At 50.2% G+C, this 16,777-nt stretch overlaps 2 protein-coding genes across 3 annotated transcripts; one reads left to right on the plus strand and one right to left on the minus strand.

Moving 5' to 3' along the window:
* The first annotated feature begins 766 nt into the window (after nt 1-766).
* Nucleotides 767-6,822, plus strand: SYNC (syncoilin, intermediate filament protein). The gene is made up of 4 exons (XM_064525169.1): nt 767-1,009; nt 2,420-3,845; nt 4,849-4,973; nt 6,235-6,822. Exons 2-4 carry the CDS (start codon nt 2,427-2,429, stop codon nt 6,296-6,298), a joined length of 1,608 nt encoding a protein of 535 aa, XP_064381239.1. The 5' UTR covers nt 767-1,009; nt 2,420-2,426; the 3' UTR covers nt 6,299-6,822.
* Nucleotides 6,823-7,602: 780 nt separating this feature from the next.
* Nucleotides 7,603-16,764, minus strand: RBBP4 (RB binding protein 4, chromatin remodeling factor). Of its 2 annotated transcripts, none has more exons than XM_064525168.1 (12): nt 16,577-16,764; nt 15,351-15,495; nt 14,492-14,637; nt 13,002-13,175; nt 11,973-12,088; nt 11,677-11,837; nt 11,426-11,552; nt 11,230-11,307; nt 9,992-10,068; nt 9,826-9,883; nt 9,623-9,733; nt 7,603-8,739 (listed from the first exon to the last, which is right to left on the minus strand). In XM_064525168.1, the coding sequence occupies exons 1-12, from the start codon at nt 16,590-16,592 to the stop codon at nt 8,674-8,676; spliced, it is 1,275 nt and encodes a 424-aa protein (XP_064381238.1). In that variant the 5' UTR covers nt 16,593-16,764; the 3' UTR covers nt 7,603-8,673. The 2 variants fall into 2 exon arrangements, with proteins under 2 accessions (XP_064381238.1, XP_064381237.1); XM_064525167.1 differs by having other exon boundaries at nt 15,351-15,498.
* Nucleotides 16,765-16,777: the final 13 nt, after the last annotated feature.

Consider the following 16,777-nt stretch of genomic DNA (forward strand, 5'->3'; position numbering starts at 1 on the left):
GCGGGACGGGGCGGGCTGGAGCGGCGGCACCGCGGGGGGACGGCAGCGGAGGGGGAGCCCTGGCGAGAGCCGAGCCGGGCCCCGCGCACGGCCCGCAGCTGGCAGGGAGGGGAAACCCAGCCGGGGACGACGGCGAGCGCCGGCAACGGTTAAACGAGGCGGAGGGAAAACGATGACCTAAGTGCACTTCTTGCTCTCGGTGGTGACCGGCTATTTTTAGCAGCCTGCCAGGTCCAACCCTGAGAAAGCCCCAGCAAGCGCCGCGCAGCGATGGGAGATGCTGTGATTTATTTTTTTTTAACAGCTGGAACGCTTAGTCCTTTAAATACGCCCCTGCCTTTGGCTTCTTCCCTCCGGCAGCACGGCTGATAAGTCCCTGGCAGCGCCGGGTGCCGGAGCAAAGTCCAAGAGGCCGGTTCGCGCCCGGCGGCGTTTCTCCCGGCCGTGGGAGCCGGGCGCTTTGGGAGAGCGCGGTGGCCGTCCCCTGCCCGCCCCGACACCCGAGCCGCCCGTTGCCTGGTTATGTCCACAAAACAGCCGCGCGCGGCGGCCGGGCGATCCGCTTACGGGCAGGGAACAGCTGAGCCGCCGCCGGCCCCGCCGGCCCTTGGCGCCGGCTCAGACGGAGCTCGCGGCTCCCTCCCCTCCCCGGGCTTGCTGCGCCCGGCCCTCCCGGCCCCCCGCCGCTGCCCCCCGGCGCGTTCAGATATAGATGTATATTTATACACACGACTTGTCCGAATTAACGGCATTCCTCCGCCGCGGAGCCCAACGTCCCGGCGCAACCAGGCGCTTCGTGGCGAGGGAGCGAGAGCGGGAGGCAAAAAGGTGCTGGAGGGAGCGAGGCGGCTGAGAAAGCAAACGAGAAAAGTGGCTTTTTCTCCCGCTTTCAGGGCCGGGCGCGGGCATGTCGCAAGCGGCGGCGCCCGGCAGCTTCGGGGCACGTAAGCGGGCGACTTCCTGAGCGGCGAGCGACTTCCTGGGGAGCCGGCGCGGGGCCGCGGCCGAGGTAGGGACCCTCCGCTCCCCGCGACGCCTCGGGCCCCGAGCGGAGGCCGCGAGCCAGGGCGGCGTTTGCAAGCCGGCCCGGCCGCCCGAGGCTTTGCCGCTCGGTTTCTCGCCGCCAGCCGCGAGCGGGGGCACCGGCGGGTGTGCAGGATGCGGCCGAAGCGCTCGGGCAGGCCGCGCCGCATCCCAGAGCATCCCTGGTGCTCCCCCCCCAGCACGTGCCCCGGGGGAGGCTGGTGGCACTGGGACCCCGGGGGTCCCGCGGCTCCGGGAAGGGGGATCCGGCACCGGAGGGCAGGGCGGGCTGGAGGCAGCGCGAAGGAAAACCTCCCCCTTAAACCCAGCGCCCGCCGGAGGATGCTCCCCGGGGACGCAGCGATGCAGCCGGCCCCTGCGGCTGGCAACCCAGCGCGGCCTTCCCCGCCCTCCTCCTCCTCCTCCTCCTCCTCCTCCCGGGGCGGAGGGAGGGCGGCAGCCTGGCACCGCAGCTGGCCTCCGCGCGCGGCGGCTGCTCGGCGGCGTCTCGTTTCCAGCGGCGGTTATTAATAACGCCCGCCCGCCCCATGCTGCGCCCCTGCGCCGAGCCCGCCGGCAGGCCCCGGGCCCCCGGAGAGCAAGGTAGGAGCAGCCCCGCGCCGGGGGGGCCGGGCCGGGGGGCACCGAGGCCGCCGCCGCCCCCCCGCGCCGCCGAGCAGCGGGGAAGTTTGAGAAATGAGCGTTGGCAGCCGAGGAGGACGACGGCGCGGGGCCCTTTCCCCACCTTTCCGCGCGCTTCCCTGTCTCCAACGGCCGGCGGCCGGGTCCGAGGCTCTGATGTGTCATCGCTGCAGAAAACTACCTTATTAGGAGAGAAAGTATCGGTGAAAATCAGTTCTTTCTCCGAGCCGCCGCGGTGCCAGCCTGCGCTCATTCCTCCGAGCATGACTAGACATTAGCTCAGCCCGCAGGGCCGCGGGGCCGTGGAGGTGCGAGCATCCCCGCGCCGCCCGCGAGCCCCGGCGCGGCCCCGGCCCCCGGCGCCGGCGGCACCCCGGGATTTGGCGGCGGTGGCAGGTACGGGGTGGGGGGGAGACCGGCTCGGGTGACGCTGCACAGCGGAGCTGCCCCGGGGGCTCCTCCCCGGGGACCCAGAGAGCTGCCGGGGCTTGAACCGTCTGCTCGTCCTCCGCCCCGCTCCGTCGCTCTGGCATGTTTTATTCCTTTGTGTCGGTGCACGCTGAAGCCGGCGGCTCGGGGGAAACGCCGAGGGCAGAAGGATCGCTGGAAGTGTGGCGGGGTGTCACGGCGCCGGGGTGACCCGGGGAGGCGGCCTGACACAGCCGTGCCGGGAGCCGGTGCCTCGCCGGGAGGGAAGGAAAGGCTGAGACCTGTTGCAGTCGTTGCTCTAATTCCTGTCGCCTCTCGTTTCCAGGGACCTGATGGCAGCGCCAGCGCCCGCGCCACAGCCGCACGTGGAGGAGGCGGGAGCTTCCCTGGCCCCGGCGGCAGCGCCCGCGGGATCGCCTCCGGAGCCGGGCGTCTCGGCCGGCCCCTCGGTTCCCGCGCCGGGCGCGACGGCTGCTCCCGCGGACGCGGGCGGCCCGGACGCCCGCCGGGGGCTGCAGGCAGCTCTCCCAGACCCTTCCTCCAAGCTAAACATGCCGGGGAGCCTGCTGGAGGGGGACGCGGACGGGGCTGGGACCCCGCTGGAGCTGGACGCAGACGGAGCAGAGATCCCGCTGGAAGTGGATGCAGACGGAGCGCAGATCCCATGGGAATTGCATACAGACGGAGCAGAGATCCCGCTGGAGGTGGATGAAGACGGAGCGCAGATCCCATGGGAGCTGCGTGCAGACGGAGCGGGGATCCCACTGGAGGTGGATGAAGATGGAGCACAGATCCCATGGGAGCTGCGTGCAGACGGAGCAGGGATCCCGCTGGAGGTGGATGCAGGTGGGGCAGGGATCCCGTGGGAAGTGGCTGCAGACGGAGCGGGGATCCTGCTGGATGTAGACGCAGAGGGGGCAGGAATCCCGCTGGAGGTGGACGCGGAAGGAGCAGGAGTCCCGTGGGAAGCGGACGCGGAGGGGGCTGGGACCCCGCTGGCCGCGGAGGGCTCGGAGCACCGGTGCCTCACCCTGGAAGAGCTGGGCGACTACTTCCAGGAGTGCATCGACGCCGTGGAGCGGCTGGAGAAGGAGCGAGACGGCCTGATCCGGGAGCTGGCGCTGCTGCGGGAGCCGGCGCTGCGGGAGATCCGGCAGGCCCACGAGGAGATCCTGGCCGCCTACCGGCTGCTGGCCAGGGTGGAGCTGGAGCGGGACAACCTGAAGGACGAGATCCGGCAGATCAAGCAGAAGCTGTTCCGGGTGACCAAGGAGTGCGTGGCCTGCCAGTACCGGCTGGAGAGCCGGCGGCACGACCTGGGCCAGGCCGCTGCCTACCGCGGCGAGCTGGAGTCCCGGGCCGGGCAGCTGGCGGAGGAGCTGGCCCGGCTCAAGGAGAGCTGCGAGAAGGAGAAGGAGGAGATGAGGCAGAAGCTGGAGGCGCCGCCGTGCCGGCGGGACAACCAGTACCTGCAGGAGAGCCGCCGGCTGTCGGTGGCCTTCGAGAGCTTCGTGGCGGAGAGCCGCCGGGGGCTGGAGGAGCACTACGAGCCGCAGCTGCTGCGGCTGCTGGAGCGGCGCGAGGCCGGTGCCCGGGCGCTGCAGGAGATGCAGGGCGAGCTGCAGGGCATGAAGGAGGCCCTGCGGCCCTTGCAGGGCGAGGTCGGCCGCCTGCGGCTGCAGAACCGGAGCCTGGAGGAGCAGATCGCCCTCGCCAAGCGGAAGCGGGACGAGGAAGTCGGGCAGTACCGGGTACGCGTGCCGGGGCGCCGGGGCCGCGCGGCGGGGCCGGGGCCGGGGCCGTCTCCGTGCTCGCTTTCCAAAGACCCGGGAGCCATCCTTCACCGCTAGCCAACGCGCGGGTGTGGGAGAGCTTAGCCGCAGGGCCGAGGACGGGGCTGGCAGCTGCTCCCGGGCGAGATCCCTGCCTGGCCGCCTGCCCCTTCCCCGCCGCCAGCACGCGGCTGGCCCCCGCGCCGGTCCCCGGGGCCGGGCTGCCTCCCCACGGGGGTTATTTATAAGCAAGGGCCAGGGCAGTGCCACACGTGTCCCCCCCGCCCCCCGCTTCGTCTTGCGTCGGGAGGAAAAGCAATTCAATATCTCCGAGAGTGCAGTTGGCAAAGAGGCTCCGCAATTAATCTCCAGCCCTGCGACACTCCCTGCTCCTCGGTTTGCAATTGCTCCTTCCCCGGGCTGCCTCTGGGCAGCTTCTGGAAGCCGGTTTCCCCCTCCGCCGTCGCCTTCCCTCCCCGCTGAAAACGTCCCGGCAGGCGCCCGCCGCTGCCCCCGAGGACGCTGCAGCGAGAGCGGCGGGACCGAACCCTCGCGGCCGCGTCGCCGCTCACTCAGAAATCCCTCATGCGGCTCCCCTTGTCTTTTCCTGAATTCCTTGTTTAACTCCTCTGAGTTTCAGTTTTACGTATCTCTGATAGCTTTTCAGCACACACACAAAATAGACTAAGGGATAAAATAATCCATTAAAAAATGAGGATTAGAGAAACACCCCACTAGCAAAGAGAAGCCTAAGGAACCAGTGCATTGCATTTAAGCCCAAGCTCCTGCCTTGCTAGAAAAAGAAAGCTTTTTGCGGAGGTTTTTTTAAGCTTTTGGTTGGCCAACCATCAGCCCGGTCGCACTTGCCCAGACCGAGAGCACGCACAGGCATTTCCCCCGCGGGCAGCAGCAACAGCTGCCCGCAGCCTCTGAAGCAGCCTGCCTCCCCCAAATAACTCAGTCTCGTCTTTTTAATCCCCAGGAACAAGTTGAGGAGCTGGAAGACAGGCTGAAAGAGCTGAAGAACGGCGTCCAGCTTCAGCAGCGCAAGAATCAAGAGCTGGAAGAGCTGAGGACCAGCCTCCACCAGGAGCTCTCCATTTACAAGTCAGTCTGTTTCTCTTTACTTTGTTGAGGCAAAGCTGTATAGCAGGGCGGCAAGGAAGAGTCTGGTGGAGAACGCACTGCAACGCGGCTCAGGCTCTAGATGGAGGTTACTAGCTCTTAGACAGCTAAACCTTTGGCTCCCAGTTCCTGCACGAGTGGAAGTTGCGTGAACAAGGAGTCTGCTGTGGTAGCACAGCGGAAATTCCAGACCCTTCACCCTACAGCAAATAGTAATTTGATGGAAATTTCTGTGCAAATTAAAAGTAGAGATTGTTTTCCAAGAAACAGGTCTGGCAACCTAAAAATTAGCTGTTCCCTTAGCAACACACGGAAAGGAGCTGAGTTTTAAGTTTGGGAAACACCACTGCGGATGTTCTTCATCAACAAAGAGCTATCTTCTACTTGTGCATCCATGCTGCTGGCTTTGCTCAGGACTTCTTTGTTACATGGGATATTTTAAAGCTCCAGAAAATGATCATAAGTTTGTGGACTATTTTACTTACCAAACTTTGCGTTCTTACGTATTGCTCCAGCCGCAGTTGTACACACTCTTAACCATTTTCTGTAGCTTCACTGTTACTGTAGCATCCCTTTTCCCCATTTCCTCCTCCAAAGTTGCTCATGCAAATGTGCCATGGAAGGATATTCCCTACCACGAGTAGGTATAGTTTTATTTTATGCACATATCTCTCTGTTTTAGCCTGTCATGGCACCAGACATTCTCTTAATATTTATGAACAAGAGTAATTGTATTCAGGATCCTGAACAGATACCAGCAACCGCATGTCTTTGCTACTTGGGATCCTTCTAAATCACAGGTTGTAGAGGCCAATATTTAAGCCTGGGTGCAGCAGCAGCAGTGTCTCATAACTCCTGGGGACCTGTGAATTGCCATCAGTGGAAGTGATAGTGCGTAAGACTGCTTAAATATCAGACCACCTCATTAAGTTTCACATTTGAGTGGGGGAATCTCAGAGTTAAGCACGTCTCTGAGCTGCTTTCTCCTGTAGCTTACACCAAAGATTACATTCCCTTCTTTCTGCTAGAGCTAGCTTCTCATTGGTCCCTAGAAAGCCTGGGTTAGGTCTGCATGCTCACCACACCATGCACGTAGCCAGCTTCTTACCAGATTACTTTTCTTCCATACCGTGAGAAGGAAGAATGCTTTTCAGAATTAGCTTATGTCCCCATCTCCTGCTTTCTCCAGGTGGACACTTCATGTAAGTATTCAGTAGCCTAAACGTACTTTCTACCCATACAGGGGCTGCTTAGAAATCTATGGACACCTTTGCAAATCAGAAGAAAAAGCAGACCAAGACTATTAGGAATGATGGACTTTCCCCCTTTTTAGCAAAAGCGAAGGACAGAGGCATCTGCAGGGGACATTTCCCTCTTGCTGCTTTTCCCACCTGATGTATAGCAGCTGCCTAAAATCAGGAATACTAGACAATCATTTGCTTGTTTGTATTTCTTGAGGTGCTGCTGTCGATCTTCTAATAAAACTGCTTTTCCAGAGAGGAGCAGAGAAAAGTATACTTGCACTGAAAATAGACATATATGAAGAATAACAGATGTATGTTTTGCTGTGTTTGGAAAATGTATCTTGTCTTGTAGATGGATTGTATAAGCTTGCGCAGAAAGTATTGTTCTGGAAGCCTGTGTTAGGGGTTTGATTTTTAAAGTTTACATGCAAGAGAAGCTTTATCCTTTTAACAGGATTTTCTTTTGTAGTTCAATGGGTCTCTGCTGTGACATGTTCAATGTGGGCCACAAACTGAAATTTGTGGATAAATGGTTTCCACTTTGTAGAAAGTCTCACACTGAAAATAAAGGCCAGAGTTTAAGGATCCTTTTATTTCTCAAACCTCTGTCTCAAAGAGAAAAGAACAAGCTCCTATGATCAAACCAAGATATTTGTAAGGTATCCAATTATTCATGTTACAGACTACCCAAAAAAAAAAAAAAAAAAAAAAAAAAAAAGTTCAGTGCCAAGGGTTACAGGCAGTCTTGAGATTCAGGCAGCAGAACGCTTCCAATCGAATGCACAGTTCAGTGCATTCTTGACTGCTTGGAGATATTAAGTACTCTTTTCACAACGAAAGAAGCAGAAACACGAGTTGGTGTCCTTGAAGAAGAGTGTGTCTGTGTTACAGAAAACTGTATTTTCCCTTCATGAACATAAAAACATCACCACAGCTACCAACATCTGAAAACCTACTCTTGGAAGACTGCCAAAAGATGCAGTTGCGGTACCCCACAACTCAGCAAGGGAAACTCACATGGGGGGGGTGGGGGGGGAGAGGCAGACGTTGGTTGTTTGTTTTAAAATCTTTGGCACACCATCTGTATAGGAAATAACCTGACGAAGCGGCAGAGGAAGTGTCAGGCATATCCATACCAGCACCTAGAGTCTCGTTGGACACATACAGAGAGAGACTACGCCCTTGTTTTCTGCACAGCAGAATTTCCTGCTCAAACCTTAAGAGTCCTCCTAGAAGTCATTAGTGTCTTTTATGGGCATAAAACCTCTACGCATTTACTTCAGTGCTTTCTTAAGAGGTACAGTTTAGCCTTGAGAAAGTAGTTAAAGCAGAAGAAAAACATCTGCACAAAACAAAGCTACACAGTGTTTATGTAGAAAAATTTATTCCATCTGAAGCACTTACACGCAATTAGTCATGAAGAGCACGGAGAGTAACAGGTTGCTGGTGGAACAGGATACCCTAGTGGAAGATGTGCAGGAACTAGTGGTCAAGGACTAACTCCTAAAAAAAGTAGTTCATCCACATTTAATTTGCTTTACATATACCAGCTACCAATGCTGTTTTAGATTACTGGGCATGCCATCTGTGGTACATCAGTCGGTAAAAACATACACCTTTACAACTTGGTGGCCCCAAGTTTTTAAAACCATTTCACAGAAAGGAAAGAAATATATGTGAAAACACAGCTCAAGAAACACACAATAGAGCAAGATACATGGAAGGTGAACAATGTTCTGCAGGTATAGCTAACGTATCCAAACCGCTGTTGCCCAGCAGATGGGAGAAAAGGGGAAGGAAGGAAGGAAGGAAAGAATGAAAACCCCAGAATTACCAGTAGAGAGGAAAAACATAGAAAGAAATGTAATACTAGTTAAGTCAGAATCTGCATGTCTGTTTGGTATCTGCAAAGGCAGAAAAATCCACACAGGTACAGACTAACTAAAGGAATCCCAAGACTTCTGAGTCTTGCTGAAGAGGACAAGACCTTCCACCCTCCATTTCTGAACTGCCAGTGGATTAACACTTTCATCATGTGTATGGCATTCGCTCAAGCATATTCTGGCAGCTCTACCAACTTAACTTCTGTTTAAATTAGGCAAAAACCCATAGCTGTAGCAAGCTAAAGACAGAAGAAGGAAAAAAAAAATCAAGTTTGCTCTGTGTGACAAAGACAGCTAAAATGGGATAGCCAGCTCTATACACAAGAGGTTGCTGTAAGAAATCTGAACAAGAAGCTACAGCATGGAACAGCTGAGTCAGGCTAAGCCCTCATTTAAGGGAGTACTCGCTGTCTGGGTTAAAAAGCATTGTTGATGGTATCTACATAAAGATGGCTGAACACAAAGTCTACGTGTGTCTCAAAACCAGTGTTAAGTCAATTTGAGGGTTGAGAGGGAAGAAAGGGAAAAAGACTAAAAACAGGAAAAGGTCATCATCTAGGATCCTTGACCTTCTGGATCCACGCTTCCTTCAGGGTCTTCATCATTATATATGTTCTCAGCCTGTAAGATAAAGGAGATGGAAGAGCTGGAGAAGAACATAACATTGAACAGGATTCCATCTGCTAGAACACTTTGAAGAGTTCTGGCAGTTTTTCAGCTGCAGATAGATATCTCCTATCCATGATCCCTCAAGGCCATTTAACATTAAAGCAGCAGCATGAACGACCTTTTTCATAAAAGTCATGTTTTCAAAACATTTCAGAAGTATTCTGCAAGTTATTGTAGCTTTTAGGTATCTGCCTTCTTAAGCTAGAAATTACTCTTTTAATTAAAGTAACTCTTGCAGTGTTTTGCATACATATAGTACATTCTCTGCTTTGCAGCAGCATTTGCCAAAAGAACTATAGAGAATGGTGTTCAGAACAGAGCCGCTGTGAGCCAATTTATAGATAAACAAAAATTAGGAGAATGACCTTGTCGGAGGTTATTCAAGGTACACAAGATTGTTTTCTAAAGCTTTTAACAGCTGCTAATTTGAGGTCAGCATACTTTTTCTACTTACTCCCACCCCTCTCCATCTACAGGAGGACACTTATATTATTTGCAGAGATTTCATTCTTTTACACAATACCTAACAGAAACCTCAATTTCACCTTTGGTTCTCATCCACTGTATTTTCATTCAAACACGAAAGGGAAAAGGCTTATTTCTACTCCAGTAGTTTTTTTTTTTTTTATCATGAGAAACATGAAACAGATTTTCAGTATTTGTAAGTCCTTGTTTCTATCAAACCTAAAATGGATTTCACAATCCCTTTGAGATTTAGCTAGTGCTACAAAGCACGTCATTCTGAGAGCTGTAAATAAAACCAGGAATGCTGAAATCCAGGTAGTTCAACACTAGCTCTTATCTACCGCTTCCCCCACTTTCCCAAACAACTTACCATTTGCCAGACTTGCATGATATTATCTTCTGATACAGAACAAATTACCCAGGGTTCATTGGGATTCCAGGAGAAATCAGATATCTTTGCAGTATGACCACCATGAATAAACTGGTATTGGAGAAATAAGAGGGGAATGTTTTCAAATCCACATTACAGAGATGAATAGTAGGTCAAAAATTAATAAGACTCAAAAGACCTACCAACAGCTCTGGAGGGCCATCCTCAGCATCCTCAGGGGATTGCTCTTCTCCAATTTTACTGTAATAAAAACAAGGGGAAAATGAGTTTGCTTTTCTCCCCCTGCCCCGTGCGATGCATTTCAAGAGTAATACTTTGTCAGGACAACGTGACTAATTGGGGATTTACCTCAAGTCCCAAACATTTAGCCTGCGGTCGGTGCCACTGGAAGCCAGTATGGTTTCATTATGGGGGGACCACTGAACCTACAGACAAGAATGAATTTAGAAAGGAAGTTAGTTTTAAGAAGATGTAGCATGGCAGACATGCAGGACAGACACCACAGTATTTTGTATCAGGAAAGCTTTATGAAAACTCAAACTGACAACACCTTAACATGTGAATACACCCACTGGTAACATTCTAACACAGCAAGCATGTTTGTGAACATTCATACACTAAAGAAGCATTTGAGCTCCAAAATGTATCACATGTACTTTAAGCTATTCTCTAACCAGGACTACATGTTACAAAGTGTAAACAACTCCCAAGGATATTAGCTGCTCCTCACCTTAATACGGACCACACGAACACAAACTATGTATTCCTGAAATAGGAGGAATGGTTTATAAATGAAAACAAAACAAAACAGACTGTAGTTAAGCTTAATGGCCCAAAAGCTCACATTTACCACCTCTGCTGGAGACAAATCTCTCCAAAACATACCGCTTAATAGGATAACAAGATTAGGAAAGAGCACAGAGTTCTGCACACAAACCTGACATTTCAAGATTCCATGTATAATTTTATTTAGAAGTAACTATGGTCTTCAAGTAACAATCCTTCTATCAAAAAGTCTCTACATACTTTTCTTCTGAGTCATGCAAGAGTTGGAGATGGAAATATTGTTTCTCCTAAGCACGTGCTACCAATGATGTTAATGTTCTATATTTACACTAGTAAAATTTGCAGTCATTCATTGTCACTAGATGGCCTGGCAATCCCCTTAATCGGTCACCGGCCAAAGCCTTCCTGTAGGACCAGGCTGAGAAGATGAAAATGCTGCAGCCATTTCATTGTGCCTCCCTGCTTCAATCTGCTGCCATGAATAATTTAGATTTGCTCCGTACTGCTAGCATTTCACTCTTCTGTTGCGGACAAAGCTTTCTGCCATTTCCTTGTTACATCCTCCGCCTGGCTTTCTGGACACCCCTATCTGTATGAGAATTCTGCCCTACACAGACGGCTACACATCTCCACAACAATAAGCTAAAAAACCATGAGCAGATGAGAGAAAAGAATACATGAGTTTTTAATGAAAACATATTTAATACAAACATAAGCAGAAAGGAATGTTTTTCATTTTTTCAAGATAGCTAAGAAGAACTAAGTCTAAGTGCATAAAAGAGAAAGATATTTTGTTATACCTGAAATATTTCATCTTTATGTGATTCAAAGGAGTGCAGCTTCAGTTTTAGGTTCCTCAAGTCCCATAAAGCAACAGTCTAGTCAAAAAACAAACAAACAACAAAAACCACATTTTTTTCTGAAGTAACCAACACACACATCCACATTCATGTATCAGAAATAAACAAACATGTTTCGAGTTCAAGGCAGACATACCTTATCAGCTGATCCTGTAGCCAGGATAAATTCACTATAGGGATTGAAAGAGAGGCAGTTGACTTCAGCGGTGTGAGCATCCACTGAATGACTAGGCTTGGAGGTGTTATTTGACCGAGTATCCCAACTGTAAAAAGAAAACATAGAATTGAAAGAAAGGTTTAGATGCCATTTTACTGAGGGACTAGGGTGTAGCTGGGAAAGGAAAGGGATGGAAGCTCTCAATTTATAAAGATATTACCCCCACTTACATCATGAGCTTCTGATCATCGGCAACAGACCCAAAAAGAGATTCATGAAGCAGGTGCCAGGATACATCTTCTACTACTGCTGTATGCCCTGTGAAGATGGTCTTTGCATCCACCACTTTGCCTTCTTTTGGAACAGCACTAATATCCCACAAGCAGATGGTCTTAAAATAAATAAATAAATCAATAGAAAGATTGCACCTTTAGGCAGCAACTCTATTCTCACCCCCCAACCCCCAAACATGAAATTTTGCCAAACAAAGTGCAGACTGCATCGCAGCTGTATTTGAAGTACTCACATGATCATCAGAAGCACTAAGCAAATGCCCGCTCAGGTTTGGGTTCCATGACAGCCCATAACCTTCCTTCTGATGTCCACGAAGACGCAGATCAGGGTTACACTCACCAGAAGGGTCTGAAAAGACGCAGCGTAAGAACTCCAGTGCCTAGCATCACCTCCAGCACATCACGGAATATTTGGCATAAGTCTTGCTGTGCTTTACTAAACTTTGCTTTGACATTTCCAACAGCACCCCTCTCTACCCTCTTGAGTGTTTTCCCCAAGCAAAGAATCACCTCATAAAAACAGAATGTACCAAGGCAACACACAGCAGATTGTCTTCTTGGTCTAATAAAAGCACACTGCAAGTTTTTCCAAGTTGATGGGGGTTTTTTCCAGCTGAATCATCTAGGAATGGTCCATTCTAATTTAGTATCACACTGTACTACTTGCTGAAGAGTCAAAGAAACCCAGCTAGCTGCCTCCATGCTTTGGCATGACACACCTGGTCAAGCTAAACGGAGTAACCGTTACTGCTCAAAAAATCCTTCCTAAACAATCTGCTGGTGCATCGTGTTTCTTTATCTCCAACTGCACTTAAAGGTTAGAAATGCACTTCTGATCCTCCCCACAAGTGGCAAAATTAGTTATTCTATATGATCTTGCCCAATTCATCAGTAAATTCCTATTACTATCCTTACAGACCAGAACAGCTCAGTGACCCAGCAAATCAGTTTCCAGCTAGCCACTCAGCACCTTCCACCCTTCCAAATACCATTACACACAGTGACATGGCAAAACACAAAACAAAGAAGCAAAATAAACAAATATACTTTTGCATTGACATATATTGGATACGTCTTTGTTTAAGCTTCATGTAAAATAATATTTTACAGTCAATATCCACTTTCCTTTCAAATTACAGATGACATGCAACCCACAGAACTTTTCAGTCTCTTTTGCACCACCATCAGCCTTTTCTTAAGGAACGGCTAATAGAGATTTTTGCATGAGTTCTGAAGCACAGACATAACAAAGATGCAGATACCTGGTTTAGAAGGGTGCTTGGTGTAATCAAAGACAAGGACATCACTGGATGGTGTCTTTGTAGCGATTATACATGGGTTTTGCGGCATGTAACGTGCTCTGTTAACTTCTCCCTCGTGATTTATCTTGATTTCAATTTCAATTTTTCCACTAACTGACCCAAAGCCTCCAAACTCTGGAAACAGAATTCAATCGTAAATAACACACCATTTTCAGACCAAGATACAGAGATCCATACTCAATTACTGGGTATGACCAAGCACATATTTTGATGGAACAGTCACAGAAAGAAACATGTTAACTAAAATAACCCAGTTTTCAAATGGCACGTTATTTTCACTATCAGTAGTTGTAATATGAAAACATCAGGACTTTATCTAAGTTCAGAGCCAGTTAAAGACAGTTTGTTCCTGGAAACTTCTTACTCTTTCAGACTTACCAGCATAAGCTCAAAATTTATCATATCTAAAACTCCTACCTCTACTAAAGGTAGTGCTCTATTGAAATAGATATGTTGTAACCACACTTTCAAACATCACAAAATTCGGCATTGCAGAACAGTGAAAATTCTGGTAAAAACAAGTTGCTACACCATGTTTAAGATACAGAACCATAATACAATTTGCTAAAGCTGCCTTCTCGTTACAATTAAAGTTACAGTAACTTAATAATGCACACAATTGCACAAGACCATTCTGGCAAAAAGAGTTTTGGTTGGGTTTTTTTTTGCTTTTAAACAGAATATTTTATTTTTGAGAAATACTAAAATAAAATAGAAATACTAACACAAGTATTTATTAGACAACACTGTGCTCACAAATAGCTCTAAGAATCCGAAAGATTGAAATACCAGTTGCACAATCCAGGCTTCTGGCAAAAAGAACAGCTAACAGTTGGATCATTAAGGACTTTCACCATGTAAAAAGATTGATTCAATCAAGTAAAAATGAGAAATGCCTAAGTAGTAGCAATGCTGACAGCCAACTAAGATTACAGAAAGCACAGAATCCAAGCCTGATAAAACTGAACAAAATACAGTCATCTTTTTATTCAAGAGGGACTGGCACAAATATCAGGCAGCAGAATTCAAACTGGAGAAGAACATTTGAAATGTTACACTCATCTAAAATAAATTCAGTGAGAAAATCACTTATATAAAAATGATAATAAAAGAATAATAATCAACACTGCATGAAACTCAATGCCAACTTATGGTGAGAAATAGGGAAGGGAGAGGTCTTTTCCCTATATATTTTTGCAGTAAGCCTACCACGTCCTTTCTTCAAAATGATATTACTAAAACATTCTATATGTATGTTCTATGTTACATTTGTCCACTAAGGATACAGCTTAGAAATAAACTAGTTTGTTTAGTTTAGACATAGTATCTATACTTTATTGCCTGAGAGCTAAGGAAAGACCAATATTCTCTTGGAATGGGGAGGAAAAGATAGTTAAAACTCCACTTGGTTCACACCTCTGGTCCCTTACCTCCTTTCTCACTATCATAGTGTGAAGCATCAAACTGCGCATCATCGTTAGGCAACTGCACACTAGCTATCACAAGATGATTTTGTTCATCTGAAGTATGGGTCCCCAGGACTAATCGATGAATACTGAAATCTTTGCCCTCAGGTCTGCAAGAGAAGAGAATTATATGAGAAACAAAAGAAGCAGTTTACACAGACACTGAGCTGGTTAAAACACTTTTTTTTTTTTGATGACAGCTTCTAACACTAGCAACACCTTTTAAAGCTACCCTTGCTCTCCTGTTCCAACACCAAATCCTCTTCCTTCAGACAAAAATAACTTACTCTAACTCCAGACAGATCTCAACTTGAAATTCTCATAGCACAGTCCCTATCTCTAAATAACGGAAACACACCACCACTATTCCCTGGCCTTCTTTTAACAGACATTTGCAACTCTCACAGAATAAAACTTTGAGGTACATGAACATTAACTGCAAGAACATTCGTCTGGAAGCTTAGGACAACATGGTGGTTATACTGCACAAGATGAGTTGCCCACAGCCCTTGGATAATGAAGTTATATTTACTTTTGTTTTTGTGGAGAGGGTTTTTTTGTTTCTTAAGGGTAGGGTGATGCTGGAAAAAGCTCCAAAATCAAATGTATGAAAATGTCTTCTCAATGATAAAAGACATTTTTACAAATTAAAAACATCTATGCTGCTTCTCTCTCCAATGTTCAGCCTCCAACTTGCTCTTGGTAAGGCAAAGGTGCAAAAAGCTGATTAAAACCAAAAATAATCATATACTGTCTTAGAACAAAAGGCATCCTAAATTTACTCTTATATCTTCCTCTTTAAAAAATAAAAGGACCGGTATACCTTGTTACATCAGGAAGCCACTGAGCAGTCAAGCTGGGCCATTCCAGAGCATGGGTCATTACCAGGTCGTATAAGAAGGGAGTATTCTTTTTCCATATTTTATACTCTTCATTGATCACACGTTCTTCCACTGCATCATCAAAGGCTGCTAAAGTTTTTTTTAATACATAAAGTTAGCCTTTATGAACATATTCAAAACATATAGACAAAGCTTTGAGTGGACACTGAATAGCAAGCCACCTACACCACCACGCTGATTTGCTGGTAGACTACTCTAACAGAGCAGTTATTAAACCATTCAAAGTCCTCTGTTGCACGTGATTTTTGTTTCCACATATATGGCTCCGAATTAACCTCCATTATGTCAAACTGCACCATCTTAACAGGAGCAGTATAGTGAAATTGTGGAATATTGTGCCACAGGATATTGCAGAAACAAGAATTAGAGTATTAAAGATGACTAAATGGGGGAGGTGCAGCAAACTGTAAAATACAGCAGTCCAGGTGCAGCCTTGACCTACTCATTTGCCAAGTCCAGGAGGGTACCAGGGCTCGTTCAGCATTAGTGTCCCTCACGCCCCTTCCCGTGCCCTCTGCCGCTGGCCTCTGCTGGGGACATGAGTCCAAAGGGACCTTTGGTCTGACCCGGTTATAATCCGCGTTGGTTGGGAGGCGGGATGGGAGCTCCAGGGAGCAGAGGCGCTGCCCGGCAGCGCACCGACGTGTGACATGGCCGGGTGGCCCCGGGCACCTCTTTGTCCGCACCAGGCGCCCGGCTGCCCGCACCCCCTGCCCGGGCGCGGGCCGGGAAGCCCTGCCGAGGGCGCTCCGCGCTTCCGCCAGGCCCGGCCGGCTCCCGGCACGCTGTCACCCCTCCGGAAATAACAATAAAAATATATAAATCAGCCCCCTCCTCCTCCAAGCGCCACCCAGCCCGGCGCAGCGGCAAGCGGATGGGGGGGGGGGGGCACCGGGCACCGCCTCGGAGGCCGCAGGGGCCCCCGGCCCGGCGTGGGGCCACCCTGCCTCGCGTGGAGGCGGGGGGGGGGGAACACGGACGCCCCGGCGGCCCCTGCGCGCCCCCTGGCGGGGCCGCCCCGCCGCGCCGCGCACGCTCGCCTCAGGCCGGCGGCCGTCGTGAGGGGGGGGGGGGGGCGCCCCGCGCCTCACGGAGCCCCGAGGGGAGGAGGCCGCGCCCCGGGGCCTCGCCGCGCCGCGAGCCCTACCTTCCTTGTCCGCCATGGCGGGGCGGGAAGGGGCGCGGGGCGGCTCCGGGGCGCGAGGCGGGCGGGGGCGGGCGGGCGGCTCCTGCGCTCGCTGCTCCGACCCCTCCGGCCGCGGCTCTATTGTTTCCTGCCCCCGCTGCGTGCCGCTCCGGCGCCGCGCACCCCTTCGCGCGCCAACGCCGGCCAATAGCCGCCGGCCGC

The sequence above is a fragment of the Dromaius novaehollandiae genome, chromosome 23, assembly GCF_036370855.1.
Source record: "Dromaius novaehollandiae isolate bDroNov1 chromosome 23, bDroNov1.hap1, whole genome shotgun sequence".
In the NCBI taxonomy this organism is placed as follows: domain Eukaryota; kingdom Metazoa; phylum Chordata; class Aves; order Casuariiformes; family Dromaiidae; genus Dromaius; species Dromaius novaehollandiae.

Coding starts and splice junctions, on each gene's coding strand:
- SYNC (XM_064525169.1), top strand. CDS start 2,427: ATGGCAGCGCCAGCGCCCGCGCCACAGCCGCACGTGGAGGAGGCGGGA. Junction 3,846..4,848: donor AGGAAGTCGGGCAGTACCGG/GTACGCGTGCCG, acceptor TTTAATCCCCAG/GAACAAGTTGAGGAGCTGGA. Junction 4,974..6,234: donor CAGGAGCTCTCCATTTACAA/GTCAGTCTGTTT, acceptor CTACCCATACAG/GGGCTGCTTAGAAATCTATG.
- RBBP4 (XM_064525167.1), bottom strand. Junction 12,089..13,001: donor CAAGCACCCTTCTAAACCAG/GTATCTGCATCT, acceptor GCGTCTTTTCAG/ACCCTTCTGGTGAGTGTAAC. Junction 11,553..11,676: donor GATGATCAGAAGCTCATGAT/GTAAGTGGGGGT, acceptor TTCTTTTTACAG/TTGGGATACTCGGTCAAATA.